General features: G+C 42.0%; 1 protein-coding gene across 4 annotated transcripts in view; it reads left to right on the top strand.

Moving 5' to 3' along the window:
- FRMPD4 (FERM and PDZ domain containing 4) overlaps positions 1-23,174 on the top strand; it is a 205,406-nt gene that overhangs the window by 121,494 nt on the left and 60,738 nt on the right. For all 4 annotated transcript variants that reach the window (XM_079972396.1, XM_079972397.1, XM_079972398.1 and 1 more), the window contains exon 2: positions 9,515-9,628. In XM_079972396.1, the coding sequence (XP_079828522.1) occupies positions 9,515-9,628 (114 nt within the window). The remainder of the gene's footprint in view (positions 1-9,514; positions 9,629-23,174) is intronic.

Raw genomic sequence — 23,174 nt, 5'->3', positions numbered from 1 at the left:
AGAAGGTTGGTGGTTCGAATCCCGCGATGGGGTGAGCTCCCGTTGCTCGGTCCTTGCTCCTGCCAACCAAGCAGTTCAAAAGCACGTCAAAGTGCAAGTAGATAAATAGGTACCGCTCCGGCGGGAAGGTAAACGGCACTTCCATGCTGGCCACATGACCCGGAAGTTGTACGCCGGCTCCCTCGGCCAATAAAGCGAGATGAGCGCCGCAACTCCAGAGTCGGCCACGACTGGACCTAATGGTCAGGGGTCCCTTTACCTTTTTATACCCATGATTGGGACAAGCCTGCATTTAAATACAGGTATTTTGCCATTAAGCATATCCCCCTTTTTTATAGTATATTTCTAGAAAAAAAGTTTCACTTAAAGATAAGACAGAGGGAAACTTTGTTCTCTTGTTTTTCATTTCTTGGCTGTTCCCACATACCTTTATTGCATTGCATTTCTGTGTGGCACCTTACTCTCAAGTGCACCGCAATACGCTTAATGTGACTAGGACTGTCAATGGGACAGGCATGGTGGGGAGCCTTCTATAGTCTTCAGAGATGAAAGAATGTTCAGAATCCTTAAAACTCCTTCGCATTTTATGAATAGCCATCTGCAATTAAGATAGTAATTGTAGAGGATAAGAGAAACAAATTAACACTCACTGGAAAATGTGAAATGCATCTTGCAAACCATTTGACATGTGTTCAGATAAGTAATAGCGGCATTTGTTTACAGAGAATGATGGAAAGTGAAATTGCTATGCACCTGCAAGCTCTTTTTGATTTTTTAAAAATCCACCTTCTGTGTATGATGCAATTCCTGAACTGGCACGTTTTGGGGTCAATGATGGATTTTAATATATTTTTTGTAAGGGTGTTTTTTTTGTGTGTTTTTTGTTCACTGCTGTCAATAGCATTGCATTAATATCTGACTGAACAAATGTTCTAAGTCGGCTTTTAAGTTGGGCTACAGTTCCCATCACCCCTGATCATTGGCTAAGCTGGCCTGGGATGGTGGAAGTTGTAGTTTAACAGCATATGGGGAACCAAGATTGAAGAACTGTGCTCCAAGTGACCATGGCAGAAATATGATTTGGTCTGCGAAACAGAATCATAGAATTGTAGAGTTGGAAGGCACCCCTAGGATCATCTAGTGCAACCCCTAGCAATGCAGAAATCCTGCCCGCAGCTGTTCCTGGGTGGGCTCAAACCAACAACCTTCTGGTTAACAGCCAGTTACACTGACCCATTGCGCCACAGGTTCCCCCCGATATAGTTCACTGGTAGGAACATCTGGCCTCTGTTGTGAAGGCTCATTGGTTTAGACTGATGGAAGTCTATTATGAAATCATTTCCCCCCTCCCCTGGTGATACATGATATCTGGAAATTGCATAAGACAAAAAAACAACAACCCTGTAGTGTTGTGCCCAAATTATAGCTGAGAGATCTTTCAGTACAAAGCAGTCACAATGGCAGCATTCCTCACATGTTGTTTTACTCCAGTTCTTTTAATCCCCAGCCAGCCTGGCTGAGATAGGATGTGTGGTCCAACAGCCTCTTAAAACACAAGGTTGGGGAAGGCTAATATTCTGTGGTATGGGAATAATAATGCAGGCCTACCTTACAGGGAGGTGGTAAGAGAACAGCTGAAATAATGTACCCAAAATCACTTTGAACACTCCAGAGGTTCTGCGCAAGTTCTAAATACAAAATAACGCTTAGCATTTATATAATGCCTTCCAGGGTCAAAGAGTTATGCCCAGCTCAGTAAATTAACAAATAAATAAACAACGTAGCTTCCCAGCAGATCATCAGCGGCAATCAGTAAAAGCTCATAGCTCCACAGTAGTGACTCATTTAATAAGCACAATTATTTTGTTTAAATCAAAATCACCACAGGACAGCCTGAGATAGCAGCCAATTCTGAAGCCCTCCACATTTCGTTTCATTCCCCTGCCCCCCTCAAAATTTATTACAAGGTCGTTTTTCCAAGAAAAAGTAAATAAAAATGGTTTTGTCTTTTTTCTTCTCAACCTGACCTGCCTTATGCATTCTCCACCTTGTGCAGATTTACAGGAGCTCCAGGCACCTTATGCATTTAGTTGGTCTGAGAGCTTCCATTTCTTCCCTCACATTCCTCCCTAAGTTCTTACAGTGCTGGAAACAATAACAAAGCAAATGTATCCCTGGCTTTGTACAGTAAATCATTCTGCTATATGTAAAAGTGAAAATGACCTGTTTGGGTGCCTGAAGGAATATTTTAGCTTGTAGTTCTTCCTGCAGAGGTGCAAAGAGCCTGCTAACTTTCCCATTCCTCAAAAGGAAAAGAGAATGAGCTGTTTAAGATTAATACTCCTTATGGTGCATCATTCAAAGCTTTTCCCTTCAGCTTGAAAATAGGGCAGTTTCTGCAGTACCCATTTGTCACATACTGATTTTAGCCCTCCACTCCCCCTACAATATTTTCTTCTACATTCTCAGCTAAACAGCAAATAAGGGTGTCAAAAGACTGCCTCAGAGGTGAAGTATGATTTTAACAGCATTTTTGTTTGTTTGTTTGTTTGTTTTTGTTCTTAAAAAAGCATTTGAATTTTTGAACTCTATAAATAATATTTCCTTTCCGTACAAGAACTTCTGAATAAAAAGTGCTTTGGCACCTGAGGGGTTAATGATATTACAGACTTACAGATTATCCGTATTTTCCTTTAGCCAGGGAACCTGGAGGCGGTTGGAGGATGGATGGCTACTAACAGATTGAGGTTGAATCCTGACAAGACAGAAGTACTGTTTTGGGAGGACAGGGGGTGGGCAGGTGTGGGGGACTCCCTGGTCCTGAATGGGGTAACTGTGCCCCTGAAGGACCAGGTGCGCAGCCTGGGAGTCATTTTGGATTCACAGCTATCCATGGAAGCACAAGTTAATTCTGTGTCCAGGGCGGCTGTCTACCAGCTCCATTTGGTACGCAGGCTGAGACCCTACCTGCCCGCGGACTGTCTTGCCAGAGTGGTGCATGCTCTAGTTATCTCCCTCTTGAACTATTGCAATGCACTCTATGTGGGGCTACCTTTGAAGGTGACCCGGAAACTGCAATTAATCCAGAATGCGGCAGCTAGACTGGTGACTGGGAGTGGCCGCTGAGACCACATAACACCGGTCCTGAGAGATTGGCTCCCAGTACGTTTCCGAGCACAATTCAAAGTGTTGGTGCTGACCTTTAAAGCCCTAAACGGCCTCGGTCCTGTATACCTGAAGGAGCTTCTCCACCCCCATCATTGAGCCCGGACACTGAGATCCAGCGCCGAGGGCCTTCTGGCAGTTCCCTCATTGCGAGAAGTGAGGTTACCGGGAACCAGACAGAGGGCCTTCTCAGTAGTGGTGCCCGCCCTGTGGAACGCCCTCCCTTCAGATGTGAAGGCAATAAGCAATTATCTTACTTTTAAAAGACATCTGAAGGCAACCCTGTTTAGGGAAGTTTTTAATACTTAATGCTGTATTGTTTTTAACACTTGATTGGAAGCCACCCAGAGTGGCTGGGGAAACTCAGCCAGATGGGCGGGGTATAAATAATAAATTATTATTATTATTATAAGAACTGTAGTTTCATAAGGGGATCTGAGGGTCTATTAGACTCTGTGTTGAGTCCATTAAGAATCTTGGGACTTGTGTTTATGACAAGGGGCTTTAAAAAATGAGAGTTGTTTTTTAAACTCTTAGTACCTTTTTTTTTTTTTTAGAAAGCCTATGATTTCCAAGAAACCTATGTCACAGCAGTACAAGCTGATAAACATTTGTAGTTTGTCATAAGCTTTCCTAAGCTTCATAAGATGAATGCTTTCCTACAGCATGTATATCCATCATGTAACAACTCCTGTTTTCTAGTCAATATGCTACCAAGAAAATAGCTAGAAAATCTTTTTCGGATATCAGTAGCAGGGAGAATACTTTTTATTTCTGAAATTCTTAAGTTCCAAGGAAAGTAAGTGGGGAACCCCCACTTCTAGAGCATGTTCAAGCTCCCATTTCAGAGCAGGTCAAAAACAAGAAGCCTGCTCATTTTCATAAGGATACTGCTCTTATCGATCCCTAATATTATCAGCAAAGTGGGATAACTCAGCACTAAATGGGGAAGAATTTGAGAAGCAATTTGGGGACAGACGGACTCTGAATTACTCAGTATGTCAGGGCCAGCCCTATCATTAGACGGAGTGAAGTGGCTGCCTCAGGCAGCAAATTCAAGGGGGTGCTGGCGCAGAGCAATGGCAAGATGTTACAGCTGTGTGTATGTGTTGTAAAATTAGAGTAGATCTTATTTTTTCTCCCCTTGTCGTCATCATCTTCTTTTCTCTTTTTGTTAGCAGGACCATAGTTTTGAAAAGTAAGTGGGGCAGATAGCTTGGTATGTTTTGAAAGGGGAGGGGAATGCTTTTGTTCAAAGACTATCTCTTTTTTTAAACAACAACAACAACCATGAACTAGCCTGCTTAATAACAATTCAGTAAGAAAAATTAACTTTAATTGAAGTCAACATAGGCATATTTACATCCGCTGTATATTCAATGTAATCACAACTCAGTCTGACAGTCTCTAAACATTGACTATCTAAACAACAATTTGCCATTCCTAAGTGCTGTCAGTAACTTTGAAAAGATGTAAAAACAAATCTTCATCTTGTGCATCATTAGGCATGTGTAGTGGTGACCTCTTTAAGCACAGGATCCTGCATCTCTGTGCAGTGTGATAAACAACGAGCACCATAGAAATAGATATTAGCTGGGAAGCTTTCATATCTTCAGCAGGCATAGGCAAACTCCGGCCCTCCAGATGTTTGGGACTACAATTCCCATCATCCCTAACCAACAGGACCAGTGGTCAGGGATGATGGGAATTGTAGTTCCAAACATCTGGAGGGCCGGAGTTTGCCTATGCTGTACATTAATTAAAGGAGTCAAATGACTTATTTTCTTAAATAAAAGCAGAATTAGAGGAGATAATTTGGAGTTGAAAAACTGCTGGGGGAGAAGGCAGTAACTCATCTTTACATTTGAAACCCCTAAGTAAGGAATGTTGCTTGGGAAAGTGACACCGCCCACCCCCTGCCCCCCAGGAATGGACTTAAGGATTGTCATGATGACTAGCTTTCTAACATGGAAGCACTTTGTGTGTCCCCCACCCTCCCTAAAGGATAGGTCCTAAACATGTGCTCCAGGAACCACTGGTGGTCAGCAGACTGGTGGTATGATGAAAGTTTGCAGAACAGTCAAAAACATATTCATTTGGTCCTGCTCTTTGATTTATTTACAAAGATCAATTTTACTCAGAACAGAATCTACTCAGAATCAGGAGTAGAGCCAGCCCATAATCCCAAAATAGTTTTTTTGTCGGAGGCAAAGGACAAGATCAGGGGTCAGCAAACTTTTTCAGCAGTTCACTGTCCCTCAGACCTGGTGGGGGGCCAGACTATATTTTTGGGGGGGGAAATATGAATGAATTCCTATGCCCCACAAATAACCCAGAGATGCATTTTAAATAAAAGGACACATTCTACTCATGTAAAAACACGCTGATTCCCGGACCGTCCGCGGGCGAGATTTAGCAGGCGATTGGGCCGGATCTGGCCCCCGGGCCTTAGTTTGTCTACCCATGGACAAGATGGTGTCCTCCCCTCCTAATCCAGGCTGGATCTAGACACATCAAAGAAGTGTTTCAGTTAAATGCATTGTAAACTTCATACAGGGAAATCCCGTTCTGAAGATATCTGCCACAACCTGAGGGCAGCAGGCTAGCTTAGGGAATATCATCAGGTCACACGGCACACACAACTCTAATATATTGCCATTATTCTCTGCCATCCCCCCTCAGATTTGCTGCTTGAGGTAGATACTTTGCTCTGCCTAATGTTAAGGCTGACACTGACAACAAACATATCCATCACATTAGAAAGTCAAAACTGCTTATTAAAATATGTGTTGCATACTGCTTTGATTTGTAGAACAAAAAGAAGTTTATTAAGTGGTCTACTGAAACCCTCAACAATTTCCAAGTGGTCTCAAAAAGTTTGAGAACTGCTGTCCTACAGCTTTGGCATATATGTTTTCAGTGGAAATCAACCCTTGTTCCTCAGGGAAGATCTCTAAACTCGGGGGGGGGGGGCAAGCTGCTAAAATCTGCTAAAATGTGAGCAACTGTGAAAGACAGTACTTTGTACCATGCTGTGTATGATGCTGGAATGAACATTGTAAATGTTGTCGTGCTGTTTGTTATTCCTTCTTTATAAGGTGATCTGTACGTCCATATTAAAGCCATCTTTATAAGAAATGCAGTTATAGCAAGAACAAACAAACAAACAAGAACAGAGAAGCATATTAAAGGTGTATTAATTTAAATGAGGGACGCAGGTGGCGCTGTGGGTTAAAGCCTCAGCGCCTAGGGCTTGCCGATCGAAAGGTCGGCGGTTCGAATCCCTGCGGCGGGGTGCGCTCCCGCTGCTCGGTCCCAGCGCCTGCCAACCTAGCAGTTCGAAAGCACCTCCGGGTGCAAGTAGATAAATAGGGACCGCTTACCAGCGGGAAGGTAAACGGCGTTTCCGTGTGCGGCTCTGGCTCTGGCTCTGGCCAGAGCAGCGATGTCACGCTGGCCACGTGACCTGGAAGTGTCTCCGGACAGCGCTGGCCCCTGGCCTCTTAAGTGAGATGGGCGCACAACCCCAGAGTCTGTCAAGACTGGCCCGTATGGGCAGGGGTACCTTTACCTTTACCTTTAATTTAAATGCACATGAAATGTATTTTTTTTGTTCATCTGCAGCATAGTTTTCAGCATATCTTTTATTTCTTCCTTCATACAAGAACATTTTCAGTGGCAATCACTACTACTGTCATAGTTTTGAGTGCTTGAATCTATTTCATAATTGATACGATTGTAAATATTAATGGTCGGATCAAACCTGAAGATTACATGGAGAAAATATAACACATCAAAGCATGTGATGAAAGCAGATTTAGGAGTGAGTTCTCCTTGTTTGCCACAGAAACAATGCCATTTTTCAGTGTTTTATGTCTTTAACCGTTTCTTTGCATCTCACCTCATGGGATCAGAGAGTTTTCTTTTACTGCTGCCATATTTTTGTTTGCCTTAAATTTTCACTCCTCCTTTTTGAGCAGTGTATACTAAGATTGGAGTCCTTCTTTATATCAGATGGTGTCATAAACGGCTTTGTCACAAAGGTCAGCTTCTTAGCTTTCAGCACTAAACAGGCTTAAGATGCAGTTTCCCCCTCCCTGCCAGTGTGGCTTTTACAGAGCTATCGGGCATAGTTATCAGGGCTGTTTTGTTCTGGATGCCATTGTGCAGTGGCAGTAAGACTAGCTCAGGATCCAATAGATGGAAAGGTGGCTCAGTCCTTGCAGAATTTGAAATGCCCTGTTTCAGGGCCTTCTGCTGGGTACTGCTGGTAGTAGGGGGAGCTGCCACACTGATGGACTGAGAATTTCATCAGTCCGTTGTTGTCAGCCAGTAGGAAACTGGTTTAACTGGAAGAGCTAGATAGAGGGACACCTTCATTCAACCCAGCCCCCTTTCCCAGCCTGGAAAAAGGGGACTTGGGTTGCTCTGCCCAACTCCTCAGTCACAATGAAACATCTGAGTAAACATACCTAGGATTTTATTGATTTAAACTCATGCATATGCCAGCCTTAATTTAAAATCTCAGAGCAGTTCAGAAATCACATACCACAACAACTGCCCTTAGAGGTTACTGCTTCTGATCGTGCAGTTAATATGCAGCAATCGTGCCTAGAAGCCATTGATAGACTTGACCTCCGTGAATTTGTTTAGTTCTCTTTTCAAGTCATCCAACTTGATGGTCATCACTACATCTTCATGCTGGTGAATTCTGTAGTTTTAGCTATGCTTCCTTTTGACTGACCTCAGTCTGTGTTGGCCCATTTAGCTCAGTACTGTCAACACAGACTGGCAGCAACTGTCCAGGGTTTCATGCAAGATTATCTCCCAGCCCTACCTGGAAACACCAGGAATTGAGCGTGGGATTTTCTGCATGCAAAGCAGTCAACAATAGCCTCTCTCCTAGAAGCTATGCCATTAATGTGTATGGAGACTTCTAGGGTACTACATGAGTAATTTTGCTTCTTTTAGTTCTAAGTATACAACAGCATTGTAAACACTGGCATACAACACAGAGAGTTGTTGCGCACATTTTACAGCCTCTGAGTGGTGCACTTTGACGTTTGAAGGATTGCTTTCAAAGGAGATTATAACATAATCCTGCTACTGTTTATATCCAGCAATGGGAAACGCAAAATAAATCCCTGTAAAGTAACTAATAATTACGGATGTGAAGAGTGAAGATAAATTATGTTAGTGTTTAAATAATTTGTGTTGCTTTTTTCTTTTTCTTTTTAAAAAGAAGATGATCAGGAGGGTATCCAGTTCGGCTCAGTTATTTTTGTCTTTCTCTGCTTTTCTTCTGCACTGAGCACATCCAGATTAAATTGACACTGCAGTTAAGATTTTGCCATATGTATTTTAGTAGCACCTTAGAAATGGGTCAATGCCATAAGGACGTAGGAAGAGTCCTCTGGATGTGGCAAATGGCCCATCTAGTCCAGCATCCTGTTCTCACAGTGGCCAACCACTGGGAAACCTGCAGTGGGATCTGAGCTCAAGAGCACTCCCCCCCACCGTTGAGATTTTCAGCAACCATGACACCTTTTTTGAAGGGCAAAGGCTCTTTTGTGGAACCGTGCTCCTACGGCGTGTACTATGATGAATCTATTCATGAATTATTCATCCTTTCATTCTTCAGGAAATGGTCTAAGGTGACTAATACTTGGAAAACATGAGGGCACTCAGTACGACATTGACTGGGGAAAAAGCTGAGTGGTCCTTACTTCGCATTATGTATTTCCCCAAACCCAGTTTCTTATCATGTGTGCACAACATGGAAGAGGTTCATACAACCTTCCCAATGGTTGAAGGCACCCATGAGTGGGTCTTGGGGGGTCATACCAGCTACTCTAACACTTATGGTGGCATATGCACAAGCCATGCATTTGGCAGCTGTGTGAAAGGGTAGTAGGTGCACACTGATCCTCCATGCAGGAACCCTGTTTATGTGCATTGGTATGTATGTAAGGCCCCTTCACACAGTTTCCATTGTTAATATGCAAGGGTGGTTATATGAACCTCCCAAAAGAGTCTTCTTGAAACAGCCTCTCTTTACGGTCACAGGTGAAAAGCTAGTTGGAAAGTTCAATTTGGTCTGCCAAAATCAAAGTAAATCTAGATTTTAATAAAACAAGGAGTCCGATGATTATTCAACAAAGTGCATCTAAACATCTAGGTCCTAAAGTGTGTTATGGTTATATTAATTATTACTGGCTTATGTCACAATTCCACACATGTAATAGGATTTAACATGAATTCACTTGCACTCAGAAATACAGAAAAGTCACTGTTGGATTGAATGGATCAGGCTCATTTTGAAATACTAATGATTTTCATTTGTTTTTAGCCACAGAACCAAGTCTTCAGGCTGGCCTCCCCCTTCAGGAACCTGGACCTTGAACCAGGGATCTTCCTATGGATGGGAGATGACGGCAAACAGAGATGGGAGAGACTACTTCAAGTAGGTTGCTGCTTGATGACTTTTGTATGCAGACTGAAGTGTAGAGTTCAAACCTAAGTATGCTATGTGCTAGCTGCAAATTTGTTAGCCAATAGGTTATATGTTAACATGAACTGTATGCAGCATCTTCCATGAAGAGTCTTACATGTGTATTGTGAAAAACAACAGCATCTCAGTGTTTGAAATCTGGATATTTAAAACATGTCAAACATATTTTCTTTTAGTTTGTTCATCTGAAGTTAGTGCATTCTCACTGATATAACACAGCTACTTTTCTTCCTATGTCCATTGTGCCTATGTCAGGTTGTTCCTGAGCAAATATGCAAGGCTTCAGACAAGGTGTAGCCTTGTTGAATTCATTAACTAAGCATGCAGCATGTTACATTTTAGTTTTGCTGGTCTCCATTGTGTGCCTGAGTGCTCCTTGTTTTCAAATAAACGTTTCTGATTTGAAGGTTGCAGAGGTAATGTATGAAATACAGTTAATTGGCCAAGGCCATATATTCAGCACTCTGAATGTAAAAGAGGTCTCTACTCAAAGCATTCAGCTGAAAGGGAAAAAAGAAGAAGGTGTTCCAGAACAGGGACAATAAAAAAGGAAGAAATGTGTGTTGTTTCATCTCCTTTTTGAGGTTTCTGTTCCTAGTGGCTGTACATTGAGGGACATACAAATGCTGGGGGGGGGGCTGTACGTGCTTTGTTGCTGTACTTCTGCTTTGTCAGGTGCATCAAAAGCCCAAATGTACCTTAATACCAATCCACTGAGAGTGAGCTCTAAGGCTGCATGTGCATGATATATTTAAAGCTCATTTAAAGCGCATTCCTCCCCTCCCCCCCAAAAAAGAATCCTGGGCATTGTAGTTTACCCCTTTCACAGCTACAAAGCCTTTGCGGCTTAGGGCCCTCGTATTTACGGGACCGCCTCTCCTGGTATGCCCCGCAGAGGACCTTAAGGTCAATGAATAATCACAGTTTAGAGGTCCCGGGCCCTAAGGAAGTCAGATTATCCTCCACCAGGGCCAGGGTCTTCTCAGTGATGTCTCCGACTTGGAGGAATGCTCTGTCCCATGGGACCAGGTCCCTGCAGGATTTAACTTCCTTCCACAGGGCCTGTAAGATAGAGCTATTCCGCCTGGCTTTCAATTTGAACTTAGCCTGATCTTTTATTCCTCTTTCTCTCCCCCCCCCCCCCTTTCTATGAAGATTACCCGCTCTGGGATCTCACAGCTAATTCTCCCCTGGTCTCCTTGCTGGCCCAAATAGGACTAATTTAGCCAGCTAGCCCTGGTGATCATCTAATGTTTATTGGATGGATTTTCCCCCTAAATTGATTTTTGAATTCTGAATTTATTGTTATTCACGTTTTATACTATATTTTATGCTGGTTTTTGTTGCATCAATTAAGTGTTTTAAATTTGTTGTTGGCCGCCCTGAGCCCCATTTTCTGAACTGGGAAGGGCGGGGTATAAATAAAAATTTATTATTATTATTATTACAATGCCCAGGACCCTCAACAAGCTACAATTCCCAGGGTTCTTTTTTTTTGGGGGGGGGCGAATGTGCTTTGAGATATAAACAGAAGGATTGGGATATATAAATGTTCCAGGTCATGTGGCCAGCATGACTAAGCTGCTTCTGGCAAACCAGGTCATGTGGCCAGCATGACTAAGCTGCTTCTGGCAAACCAGAGCAGCACACGGAAATGCCGTTTACCTTCCCGCCGGAGCGGTACCTATTTATCTACTTGCACTTTGACATGCTTTCGAACTGCTAGGTTGGCAGGAGCAAGGACCGAGCAACGGAAACTTGCCTGGCTATTCCAGCAATTGAACCCTTGTTGGATCCAGGAATAATAATAATAATAATAATAATAATAATAATAATAATAATAATTATTATTATTATTATTATTTATTATTTATACCCCGCCCATCTGGCTGGGCTTTCCTAGCCAATCTGGCTGGCTTCCAACAAAATATTAAAATACCGTAATACATCAAACATTAAAAGCTTCCCTAAACAGGGCTGACTCCAGGTGTCTTCTAAAAGTCTGGTAGTTGTTGTTCTCTTTGACATCTGGTAGGAGGGCGTTCCACAGGGCAGGTGCCACTACTGAAAAGGCTCTCTGCCTGGTTTCCTGTAACTTGGCTTCTTGCAGCGAGGGAACCGCCAGAAGGCCCTCGGCGCTGGATCTCAGTGTCTGGGTAGAACAATGGGGTGGAGACACACCTTCAGATATACTGGACCGAGGCCGTTTAGGAATTAGAAGGGACTCAGGCATACAGCCTACACCTGCCCCAAACTCACAACAGTATTATGAAAAGGACACAGTGGTTTGTTACCAGTAATGGCAGTTCATATGAGTCTAAAATTTGGATTAAATTCTCTAGCCATGCAGATGAGTACGCAAAAGCTTCTATGTTGGGTACTGAAACTCTCAGACACAACAGCCTTCATTTCTCTGCACTGGGACTCACAGTGATAGAATTTAATTTCATATATAGCCCAAAGAACTGAATTGTAATAAAGTAGTGCATTTGTTACAATGCTTCCTTTTGCTCTTTAGTTGCATCTGCCTTGTATTTCTTTAAGCACCTTGAAGAAGCCATGCAATTACCCAAGCAGATGCAACCAAATGAGTTTTGTTTTGTTTTTCTTTATTGTGAATGCAGCTTTCCTTGGCTCTGAGAGAGCCAAACTCCATCATTTATATTATTAATGGCATGTCACTGGTAGGCGATGCTCCCTAACTACTAATAACACCTACAGTATTCAACACAGAGGCTCACAAACATACTCATCAATTTATGCTTCGAGATCAATAGTGAACAAATGAGAAGGTTAAGGTTTTTGACTCCCATCTACTTATAGTTTCCAGCTCTGAGGCTGTGTTGCTTTCATATATTTTATTGGGCATGCATTATACATTGCCTGCTTTTCCTAATATCAGGCCCAAATGTTTATTCTGCTTGAATTTTTTATATATTTTTGCTGCTTTTTGTCTTGATCACAGAATCAGGGATACTCCCAGTTGTTACTTAACACCTGTAATCCTGAATATCCCTGAAGCTTCTTTACATGGGCAGTACAATTCTTTTAAAGACCCAGTGTTGTTCTGAATGATGTTTGAAGTGGATGTGCATCCTTTGCAAATACTTTGATTGTAAATAAACAAACAAATACTACATGCTTAATAAGGAATGAACTTTCTATGCAGTAATTTTTTTAGAATATTTTATACCTTCAGTGCATATATATATTAGAGATTGCTAAACAGTGCGGGTGGCACTGTGGGTTAAACTACAGAGCCTAGGGCTTGCTGATCAGAAGGTCGGCGGTTCGAATCCCCACGATGGGGTGAGCTCCCGTTGCTCAGTCCCTGCTCCTGCCTACCTAGCAGTTCGAAAGCACAAAGTGCAAGTAGATAAATAGGTACCACTCCAGCGGGAAGGTAAACGGCGTTTCCGTGCACTGCTCTGGTTCGCCAGAAGCAGCTTAGTCATGCTGCCCACCTATCCCAGAAAATGTACACCAGTTCCCTTGGCCAGTAAAGCGAGATGAGTGCTGCAACCCCAGAGTCATCCACGACTGTACCTAACGGTCAGGGGTCCCTTTACCCTTTAAACATACTTTGCCCACATCATGTCAGTTACTGTGCAGATCTCTGCAAGCTAATAGTTAAAAATTTACAGGCTAGAAAAGTTAAACAAAAGCCTCACAGATGCAGTTTAGAAGATGCCTCTGTCTTGGTGAGATCAGAGCAACATGATTTATAGAAAACGTGGATGCTTTCCATTCTGTGTCATTACATAATTCTGGGGAAATTCCAGAGATGCACAGTGCTTTCATATAACCTCAGCTCACTTCAAACAATATTTGTGGTGTCAGTAAACTCATACAGCTGTTGATCATTCAGTAATGCAGATGGGTGAATATAACTTCAAAGTGAATGTGGAGATTTAGAATATTTAATGAAAGCCATATTGGGCAGTATTCAATGAAATGCTTCTGCGAGTACAAAGGTTTTTGTCTGCTCATCAGAACTTACCCTCTCCTCTTCTGATGCACCCTGACCCCTCAAAGCCTGCTCTGTGGACTCCCCACGGAGAGGGGGGTGGCATACAGGGAGAGGGTTCTGTCCCATTACCAGTGCTGTAATAAGATTAAGCTGCCAGCTGGCTTCAATATGAGGAATGCAGAAAGGGGCACCAGCTTATCCTTTTCTCCAGGTGGCAAAATATCTCTGGTCAACCTTGAGGAGCAGCTAATTTGCTGCAATTAACCCATAAATTATCCAGGATGATAAGGAACTATTAGTGAGTGCTCTTTGGGTTTCGTCAGTCAATAAGCCACAAATGCACCTAACTTCATCCAACCCGTTTCATACAAAATGAAAGGAACTGAAGTGTTTCTCCTGTGTCTTAGGACTTCAGAGAATATTTTTCTGACAAGGGAAGTAATTAGCTGGGGTTACAAATAGGAACAAGGCAGACAAAAATGTAGATGTGCTTCCTTAGGGCTTAATCATTTCCCCATAATTAAAATCAAGGTTTGTGTTTTATTTTTGGACGCAGGAAATATGCACAGTAATAATGTTTGTGCCTCAATATAGTTCAGAAGAACAATAAAGCCACCAATCGTGAAAATAAATGCATATGAGGAATCCAATATTGTGTGTGTGTGTGTGTGTATAAGAGAGAGAGAGAAAGAGTTTGCTGTATATTATGCTAACTGTATGTTTTGCTTGGAGTACGGCCTTATGCCCTATGAGGTGTGGTTAAGTCTATTGCCTTCATTGTTCTTAAGCACATACGCAAGAGGATGAAGCACTGTATCCATCAGGGTCAGTTTGCCTGTGCATTCAGGTCACCGAAAGCTGATCTAAATGTGTGAAAAGCCTGGTGGAATCTGCCAAAAAGTGTTACCTGAGTAAGTGACCCCCACACATCTGGCATTACATCTGAATTGCTCTTCCCCATATGCATGTAGCATCTGCATGCCTGCACAGTTCTTACTTGGACCAAACCTCACTAGTACCAAAATACTGCATGCCTAATGCCAGTTCTTAAATAAATGGGAGTGCCTGATCATCTCCTCTGTCTCCTGAGAAATCTCTATGTGGGACAAGAAACTACAGTTAGAACTGGATATGGAACAACTGATTGGTTCAAAATTGGGAAAGGAGTACGTCAAGGCTGTATATTGTCTCCCCGCTTATTTAACTTACATTCAGAATTCATCATGGGAAAGGCTGGGCCGGATGACACCCAAGCCGGAATTAAGATTGCCGGAAGAAATATCAACAACCTCAGATATGCAGATGACACAACTTTGATGGCAGAAAGTGAGGAGGAATTAAAGAACCTCTTAATGAGGGTGAAAGAGGAGAGCGCAAAATATGATCTGAAGCTCAACATCAAAAAAACTAAGAACATGGCCACTGGTCCCATCACCTTCTGGCAAATAGAAGGGGAAGAAATGGAGGCAGTGAGAGATTTTACATTCTTGGGCTCCATGATCACTGCAGATGGTGACAGCAGTCACGAAATTAAAATACACCTGCTTCTTGGGATAAAAGCAATGACAACCCTAGACAGCATCTTAAAAAGCAGAGACATCACCTTGCCGACAAAGGTCTGTATAGTTAAAGCTATGGTTTTCCCAGTAGTGATGTATGGAAGTGAGAGCTGGGCCATAAAGAAGGTTGGTCACTGAAAAATTGATGCTTTTGAATTATGGTGCTGGAGGAGACTCTTGAGAGTCCCATGGACTGCAAGAAGATCAAACCTCTTCATTCTTAAGGAAATCAGCCCTGAGTGCTCACTGGAAGGACAGATCCTGAAGCTGGAGGCTCCAATACTTTGGCCATCTCATGAGAAGAGAAGACTCCCTGGAAAAGACCCTGATGTTGGGAAAGATTGAGGGCACAAGGAGAAGGGGACGACAGACGACATGAGTTTGACCAAACTGCAGGAGGCAATGGAAGACAGGAGTGCCTGGCATGCTCTGGTCCACGGGGGTCACGAAGAGTCGGACATGACTAAACGACTAAACAACAACAAAAAATGCTGGCACATGACATTTTGAAGCCTTTTGAAGTTATACCTGCAGTATAGAGGGAGAGGAGCAACAGAATCTAGGGGGCTGTGATGATGAGGTATGGGGTTTTGGAAAACTGGCAGAAACCCTGTTTCTCTCCTGGGTGTTCTGGTATGTCAGGTGTCTCCTTTCCTGCTGATATCACCGTTTCTCCTGCTTTGATGCTCCTTGGCCTAATGCAGAGGGGTGCGGTGTGTGTGTGCAGATATAAACATGCAAACCATGAATAAATAACTGAGGTGCAAGTGTGTCTATTTGCGTGTTAACAATAAAAATGTAAGAAAGGCCGGCAGACATAAGGGATTGTTGCAGCAGCCATAGGAGGGGGAAGGGGCAACTGGAGCTCTAAACTTGCCATGATCCAAGGTGGGAAAGATCCCAATTTGGTGAAAGCAGCTGGGAGTCTGGGGGAGAAGCATTCTGTTGGATGCCATAATGTGTGATGAATGGAAAAGTCTTACAGTAACCAGCTTGCCAAGACACAGGAAACCTGGAGGTAACATGTTTGGGGAAGAGGAAGATAAGGAGAGCCCCTATAAGAGCCTGCTTTGCTTATTGTGTCCACTCTGCACATGCACATTGTAGTTTGACTAATCTGCTTTGGGATTTTTATTCCACTTTTCAAGTACCAAGATTTTGTCAGGACTGGAAGCATGGTTTCCTTTTTTCAAAATCGCTATTGTGATCCTTCCTTCCTTCCTTCCTTCCTTCCTTCCTTCCTTCCTTCCTTCCTTCCTTCCTTCCTTCTTTCTTTCTTTCTTTCTTTCTTTCTTTCTTTCTTTCTTTCTTTCTTTCTTTCTTTCTGTAAGCTACCAGGCTGTGATTCTGCAAAAAGCAAATAGCACTTGAATTGGTCACGGTGGACTAAATATATTTCTGTCAGTCTTAGTTGTGTTCTGTTTTGTTATCCTAGAATCTTAGTGATTTGCCCCTAGAAAACATAACTATATTAAGTGACCCCAATGAAGGGAAGCCATTATTTTACATAAAATAAATCTGAGCTACAGGTAATTTCCAATGCACGTTTGGACCAATGGATTTGTACAATAACATTTCTCAAGTCAGTGCATGCTCTGAATAATTGCTTTGGCATCAGACACACTATAAATAGTAGTTGCTAAATGCAGTGTGTTACAATATGATGGATGACAGCTCTGCCAAAAAGCCATTTTGCCACCATCGAAAGGCAGCTGCAGAAATGTAGTTTCTCATTTATTTATGGGAAGAAATGGTCAAGGGGAAAAAACCCAGCAATTTTCTTTCAAGTTAAAAAGGAAGTACACCTGCAATCTTATTAAAGTAAAAGCAGTAAAATGGGCTATAAATGTTTGGACAAGAAATTCAGTGCATCAGCAATATTTTATTGGCGTTTTGGAAGTTTACACAATTGCACAAATAGGAGCAGCAGTAACAAGTCAATTAACATATCCAGGTTTGTATGCTGCCACCTTCTGCCTGTCCAGATAAAATAATTGCTGACACATGGACCCTGACCTACATAATTAAACACTATTTTAACCACTGTGAATATATTGCACGCTGTTTTGAATTCCAAGAGCCTGCTAGGGCAGATGCCCCCTCTTTCTCCTTCCCTAGTTATGCTCTGGGACAGATTATGCTTGCTGCTGATATAAGTGTAACAGAAAGCCATATAGGAGGCCCAAAAATAAAAGGAGTTTTAAGAGTACAGCAGCATATGTGAGAACCATAGTGGCTTGGATTGGTTTGATACTGAAGTGCAAACTTCATTTCTCAAATATCGCGTTTTGAAAGTACTGTATTTCTTTTGAGAGGTAAAATATGTTGTAGCTGGAGTCCAGGGAACAAGACAGGGGCATTTAAAATGCAATCTCCCACCTGCATTTTGAACTGGTGCAGCCTAGTGGAGGATAGAACTTGTTTCTGCCACAACAGCTACACTTCATACAATCTATGTTTGACTGATACCAACTAAAGAAGTGATAGATCTTCTCTTCTGAAGGTTGTGTATTGTACTTCCTCAGACTAATCAACCACACACTATTGGCCAAGAAATAAAAAAGAAGGGGCAATACTAGCAATGCCAACTGCACCTTAGTTATATTGAGTGTGGTGCTAGGATAACCTGAATAGAATTGCCTTAAGAATTCTTAGAGAGTATGGCTGTCTTAGCTTCTTGGCTTCAAAGATTGTTCTGTGCCTCATGATTTATTTTATGAACAAATAACTTTTCAAAATGCAGTCATTAAAAATAAACACAAATCCTTGCATCTGCTTAGGATGGTTTTTTCATGCAGGATTTTATAACAGGATCCTCTCTCTCTCTCTCTCTCTCTCTCTCTCTCTCTCTCTCTATTTTTAAAAACTCAGCAGTACCGATTACTGACAACTAATCACTACCGGGTGCCTGTTCTCAGTGCAGTCCAGCATTCAGAATGATTTAACAGCCTGTAGAGGCCCACAGTTTGGCTGAAACCCGTTTTGCTCCTTTAAGAATGGAGATGAATAGCTAATTTTGCTGCAGAGAATTTGCCTGCTATGAATCACAAATACTCCTTCACTTTGTGACTCTGAGAGTCTGATCAAAACATTGCTGCACACTCTTATACTGACAGAAAGGATTAATTGTTCTTCCTTCTGCTTCTCTCCTTGCCCTTCTCGTCCAACCCCCAGGAAGGGGAAGAAAGCATTTGCATCATGATTTGGAAAGCAAATTAAGTGCTTTCAGCATGGCTAGGACTGTTTTCATTTCACCTGAAGATTACATTGGTATTGTTGAAATGGCTGGAAGGATTTAGGAAGGAGAGAACTCAGTAGGCAAAAGTAGCTGATGCAACCTGAGAGCACCAAAAGCAAATGAGGATGACACTTCAGCCCGTTATAAAGAATGCATGTGACTAGGGACTTAAGGCATTTCCAGGTGGTTGCTATTTTGAGGTGAAAATCACATACTGACAAATTCTGGTTGCACAATCATTGATTGGGAGGTCTTGTGCAACAACCCCACTTCCCTCAAAAGATCAGACCTTTTTTTGCTATAAGAAGATAGCATACTTCTAAAGGGGGCATTCAATGGATGCCCCTTTATTTACACTTTCAAGTTTAAATATATGTCAAGAAATTCTGGCAGAACACCCATAAGCCCCAGTTTGGATGAGATTCAGGTTAAAGGACACAAGCAGATGGTTATTTAACCTCCCTGCAAAGGAAGCAGAATGAATGTTCAATAAGCAGACTGTCTAATCCAGGCTTCCTCAACCTTGGCCCTCCAGATGTTTTTGGCCTACAACTCCCATGATCCCTAGCTAGCAGGACCAGTGGTCAGGGGTGATGGGAATTGTAGTCTCAAAACATCTGGAGGGCCAAGGTTGAGGAAGCCTGGCCTAATCCCTTATACACCCAGAAGATTGCTGCAGACTGCGGAAGAATCCTCCTTCCAAAGATCTCAGAAACCAACTCCACAGTAACTTGTAGCAGGGCTTTTGGTGTGGATGCCCCAGTTCTGTGGAATAGCATTCCTGTTGAGATACAACAGGTACCCACTATCCTGACAAGCTTCCCCAGCTGGCTAAACCAGTATTTACCACGTGTTTCCATGTGTTAGGACTTTCATCTTGTTTTAATTGCATTTGTGGTTTTTAATGTTTTAAACTTTTTTATGTGTAACTTATGGTGGTTTACAAGGCAATTAATAAGTGTAATAATAATAAAACAACAACAATGAACAGGTTGCCAAGAAGCCCCCCGAAAGGCTCGTTTCCTGTGTCTGTACTGTATAAGCTGCTTCTGATTTTGTTGAGTCTGCACTTGAACACACATCTACTCAGTCATCTGACTGAGATTTAGGAGGCAGCATTTTCAGGAAGTGATGGTGTGCTACATCTTATACCGTTGGTTTTTCTGGTCAACTGGCAAGCCCTACTTATGTCATGCACTCAAAATGCTTCTTTTAAAGCAAACTGGGCTCCAAAGCAAGGGTAAAAACATTTAGCCTACTACTGCCCAGTTTGCCCCCTCCAGTTCTCAGGCCAGCTTGGGATATGCTTTTTTCTCCGTTTCTGACAAGTTTGTGGTCTGAAGACAAAAAGGATTCTGCTAATTCCTGGGGGCCGTAGTTTCTATGGAAATGAGAAAGCAAAATCTGTTCTTCTCTTTGTCAAATATTTTGTCAAGGTTTTCACAAAAGAAAATGAAATGAAATGTGGCTTCATAAAATGATATTACTGTCCAACTAAATTTATGGATTCTGTGACAGAGTGAAATCTCTGAGCTGGCAAAAGTGTGTTTAAATATACTGATTTTATCTTCCAGGTTCACTTTTTATTCAATTTGTTTGGCTTATAAACTAGACTGTTGGGGGGGGGGAATAGCTTCTTAAACCAATGTAATCATATCTTCTGCCTGCCTTGATGAAAGTGTGTTTTGCGTATTTTATTAACTACTGTTTGTTTTTCTAAATTCAAAAGGTTTGCCTTATTTATATACTAAGTTTACATGAACTTGTTTGGCTTGTTACCTTGGTTACTGACGCCCATCTTTGTATAGATTTGTGCTGAGGCAACAATTCTTCTACTTAGTAACTTGAGTTTAGGTCTCATATGGTAGCCTTTTCCCTTTTTTCTATGCAGAAGAGTTTAAGTAGAAACTACAAAAAACAGCACCTCAACTTCAGTGTATTTTGGTTATGTTTTATCTTTGAATGGGTACTATAAACCTTTTGTCAATATGCAGGAAAGTAAGAAAATCCTACTTTTGTGAATAACAATTTAAGGCCTTTCCAATACCGCCTTTTACATAAAATTGGACTCAGACCCCACACAAGAATACAAAAAAAGAACTGAACAAGATTGTTAAGGAGCTACCCCCACACATCCAAGAACAGATCCTCACAAACACACCAACAGAACCTCGACCAGGAACTTTCTATCTTCTACCTAAAATACACAAACCAGGAAATCCAGGATGCCCCATCATTTCAGGTATTGGCACTATTACAGTGGGTGTCTCCGGTTATACGGACTCTGTTCTGAAACCATATGCCATCAGTGCTCCCAGCTATGTACGTGACACCACAGATTTTCTGAGGAAAATACAATCTTTAAATAATCTTCCCAACAATACTATACTAGCTACTATGGATGTGGAATCTCTGTATACCAACATCCCATACAACGATGGTTTACAAGCTAAAAGGAACACCATTTCAGATAAAACCACAGCGGACTTTGCTACCAAACTCTGCCAATTTGTCCTTACCCACAACAACTTCAAATTCGGTGATGACCTGTTCCTTCAGATCAGCGGCACAGCAATGGGCACCCGCATGGCCCCACAGTATGCCAACATCTTCATGGCGGATTTAGAACAACGTTTCCTAAACTCCTACCCACTCAAACCTCTCTTGTACCTGCGATACATTGACGATATTTTTATCATCTGGACACATGGTCAACAGACCCTGGACACCTTCCACCAGAAATTCAATGATTTTCACCCCACAATCAACCTAACAATGAACCAATCTATGCAAGAAATACATTTTTTGGACACTACTATAAAAATACAGGATGGACGCATAGACACCACCTTATACCGTAAACCAACTGACCGACAAACATATCTACATGCCTCTAGCTACCATCCCAAACATACCAAACAGTCCATTGTATATAGCCAGGCACTACGTTACAGCCGCATCTGTTCCAATTCTACAGACAGAGACTCTCACCTAAGAGATCTACAGCAAACCTTTTTAGAACTAAAATACCCAGCAGATGAAGTTAGACAACAGATCAACAGAGCCAGACTGATACCCAGAGAGAACTTGCTGCAAGACAGACCCAAAAAAGAAAATAACAGAACACCTCTAGTCATCACATACAGCTCCCAAATTAAAATAGTACAACTCATCATCAGAGATCTACAACCTCTCCTGGACAATGACAGTTCTCTTTCTCAAGCTCTGGGAGGAAGACCTTTCATTGCCTACAGACAGCCACCCAATCTTAAACAACTCCTAACCCACAATAATACTACAACCAGACTTAACACGGACACTGGCACCAGAGCCTGCAATAAACCCAGATGCCAACTTTGCTGCCACATACACCCAGACAACACCATTGCTGGCCCCAACAACATCACACATACCATCTCGGGACTATTTAATTGCTCATCGTCTAACATTGTGTATGCCATCAAATGCCAACAGTGTCCTTCAGCTCTCTATATTGGACAAACAGGCCAAACCTTACGCCAAAGAATAAACAGACATAAATCTGACATAAGGAATCACAAGACAGAGAAACCAGTAGGAGAACACTTCAATCTCCCAGGACATTCTATACAAGATCTCAAAGTAGCTGTTCTATTACAAAGGAATTTCAGAAATAGACTGGAAAGAGAAGCTGCTGAATTGCAACTTATTACCAAACTCAAAACCATGGAGAGACCTGGTCTGAACAAAGACATTGGATTCTTATCTCATTATACATGACAAAGCCATTTTTCACCTTCTCACCCCTTGCTTTTTCCTGCAAGACCTATTGCAGTCGTTAAGAGTCGTCAACAGGCTCATCACAGCTATCTGCCAATCACCCAATCCCACCACCCTTCTGAGTAATACCCCTCCCCACCTTCTCACTATATAGAAGGGTCTGGTGACTTCTGTTTCAGTGTATCTGAAGAAGTGTGCATGCACACGAAAGCTCATACCAAGAACTAACTTAGTTGGTCTTTAAGGTGCTACTGGAAGGAATTTTTTTATTTTGTTTTGACTATGGCAGACCAACACGGCTACCTATCTGTAATTTAAGGCCTGCATGTGATGGAACTGTGGGCTCATTATTCATGGTGATAAGCACAGTTGCTTAAGTGATAAGTTTGCAGGATTTTCTCAGTAAGGCAAGTTTTAAGGTCCTAGTTGCTAAGAGATCCTTTGACTTAGCATAAAGTCACAGGTATAAAGTCTTATACCTGTGATTACAAATGAAGCAATGAGTTACATATGGGTATTCTCAAGGTCACAGATTATTTATTGATAACACAATTGTATTGCAACTATATAATAATTTCATTGGAGGCAGCAAAGAATAAGAATTTTCATCTGCATTGTAGCTGGGGAAAGAAGGGTTAACTCTCCCCCCCCCCCCCATGCTGCAGTGCCAATTGAAAATTAATTCCCAGTTGCTGGTTTTTTGTTTTTTTTAAGCTGACATGTTTAGCTTCACAGGTACCAGTAATTTGGCCATCACAGAAGGAGGAAATGACAGCAAAACTTTCTGGCTTTAATCCTAACTACCATGAATAGATTTCTGCTCATGGAATAGGGCTTTTCTATCTCCTACTTTTTGCTAAGTACAATGAACCAGTGCTAAAGAACTCTGGAATTGAGGCCCTAATTCTGAGAAATATTTTATCATAAAGCTATGATTGAATTCAGTAAATGGCATGCATTTGGTGGTGGTCA

The sequence above is a fragment of the Podarcis cretensis genome, assembly GCF_951804945.1.
Source record: "Podarcis cretensis genome assembly, chromosome: 4".
Classification (NCBI taxonomy): Eukaryota; Metazoa; Chordata; class Lepidosauria; order Squamata; family Lacertidae; genus Podarcis; species Podarcis cretensis.
This window is presented reverse-complemented; position numbering and strand designations above follow the sequence as displayed.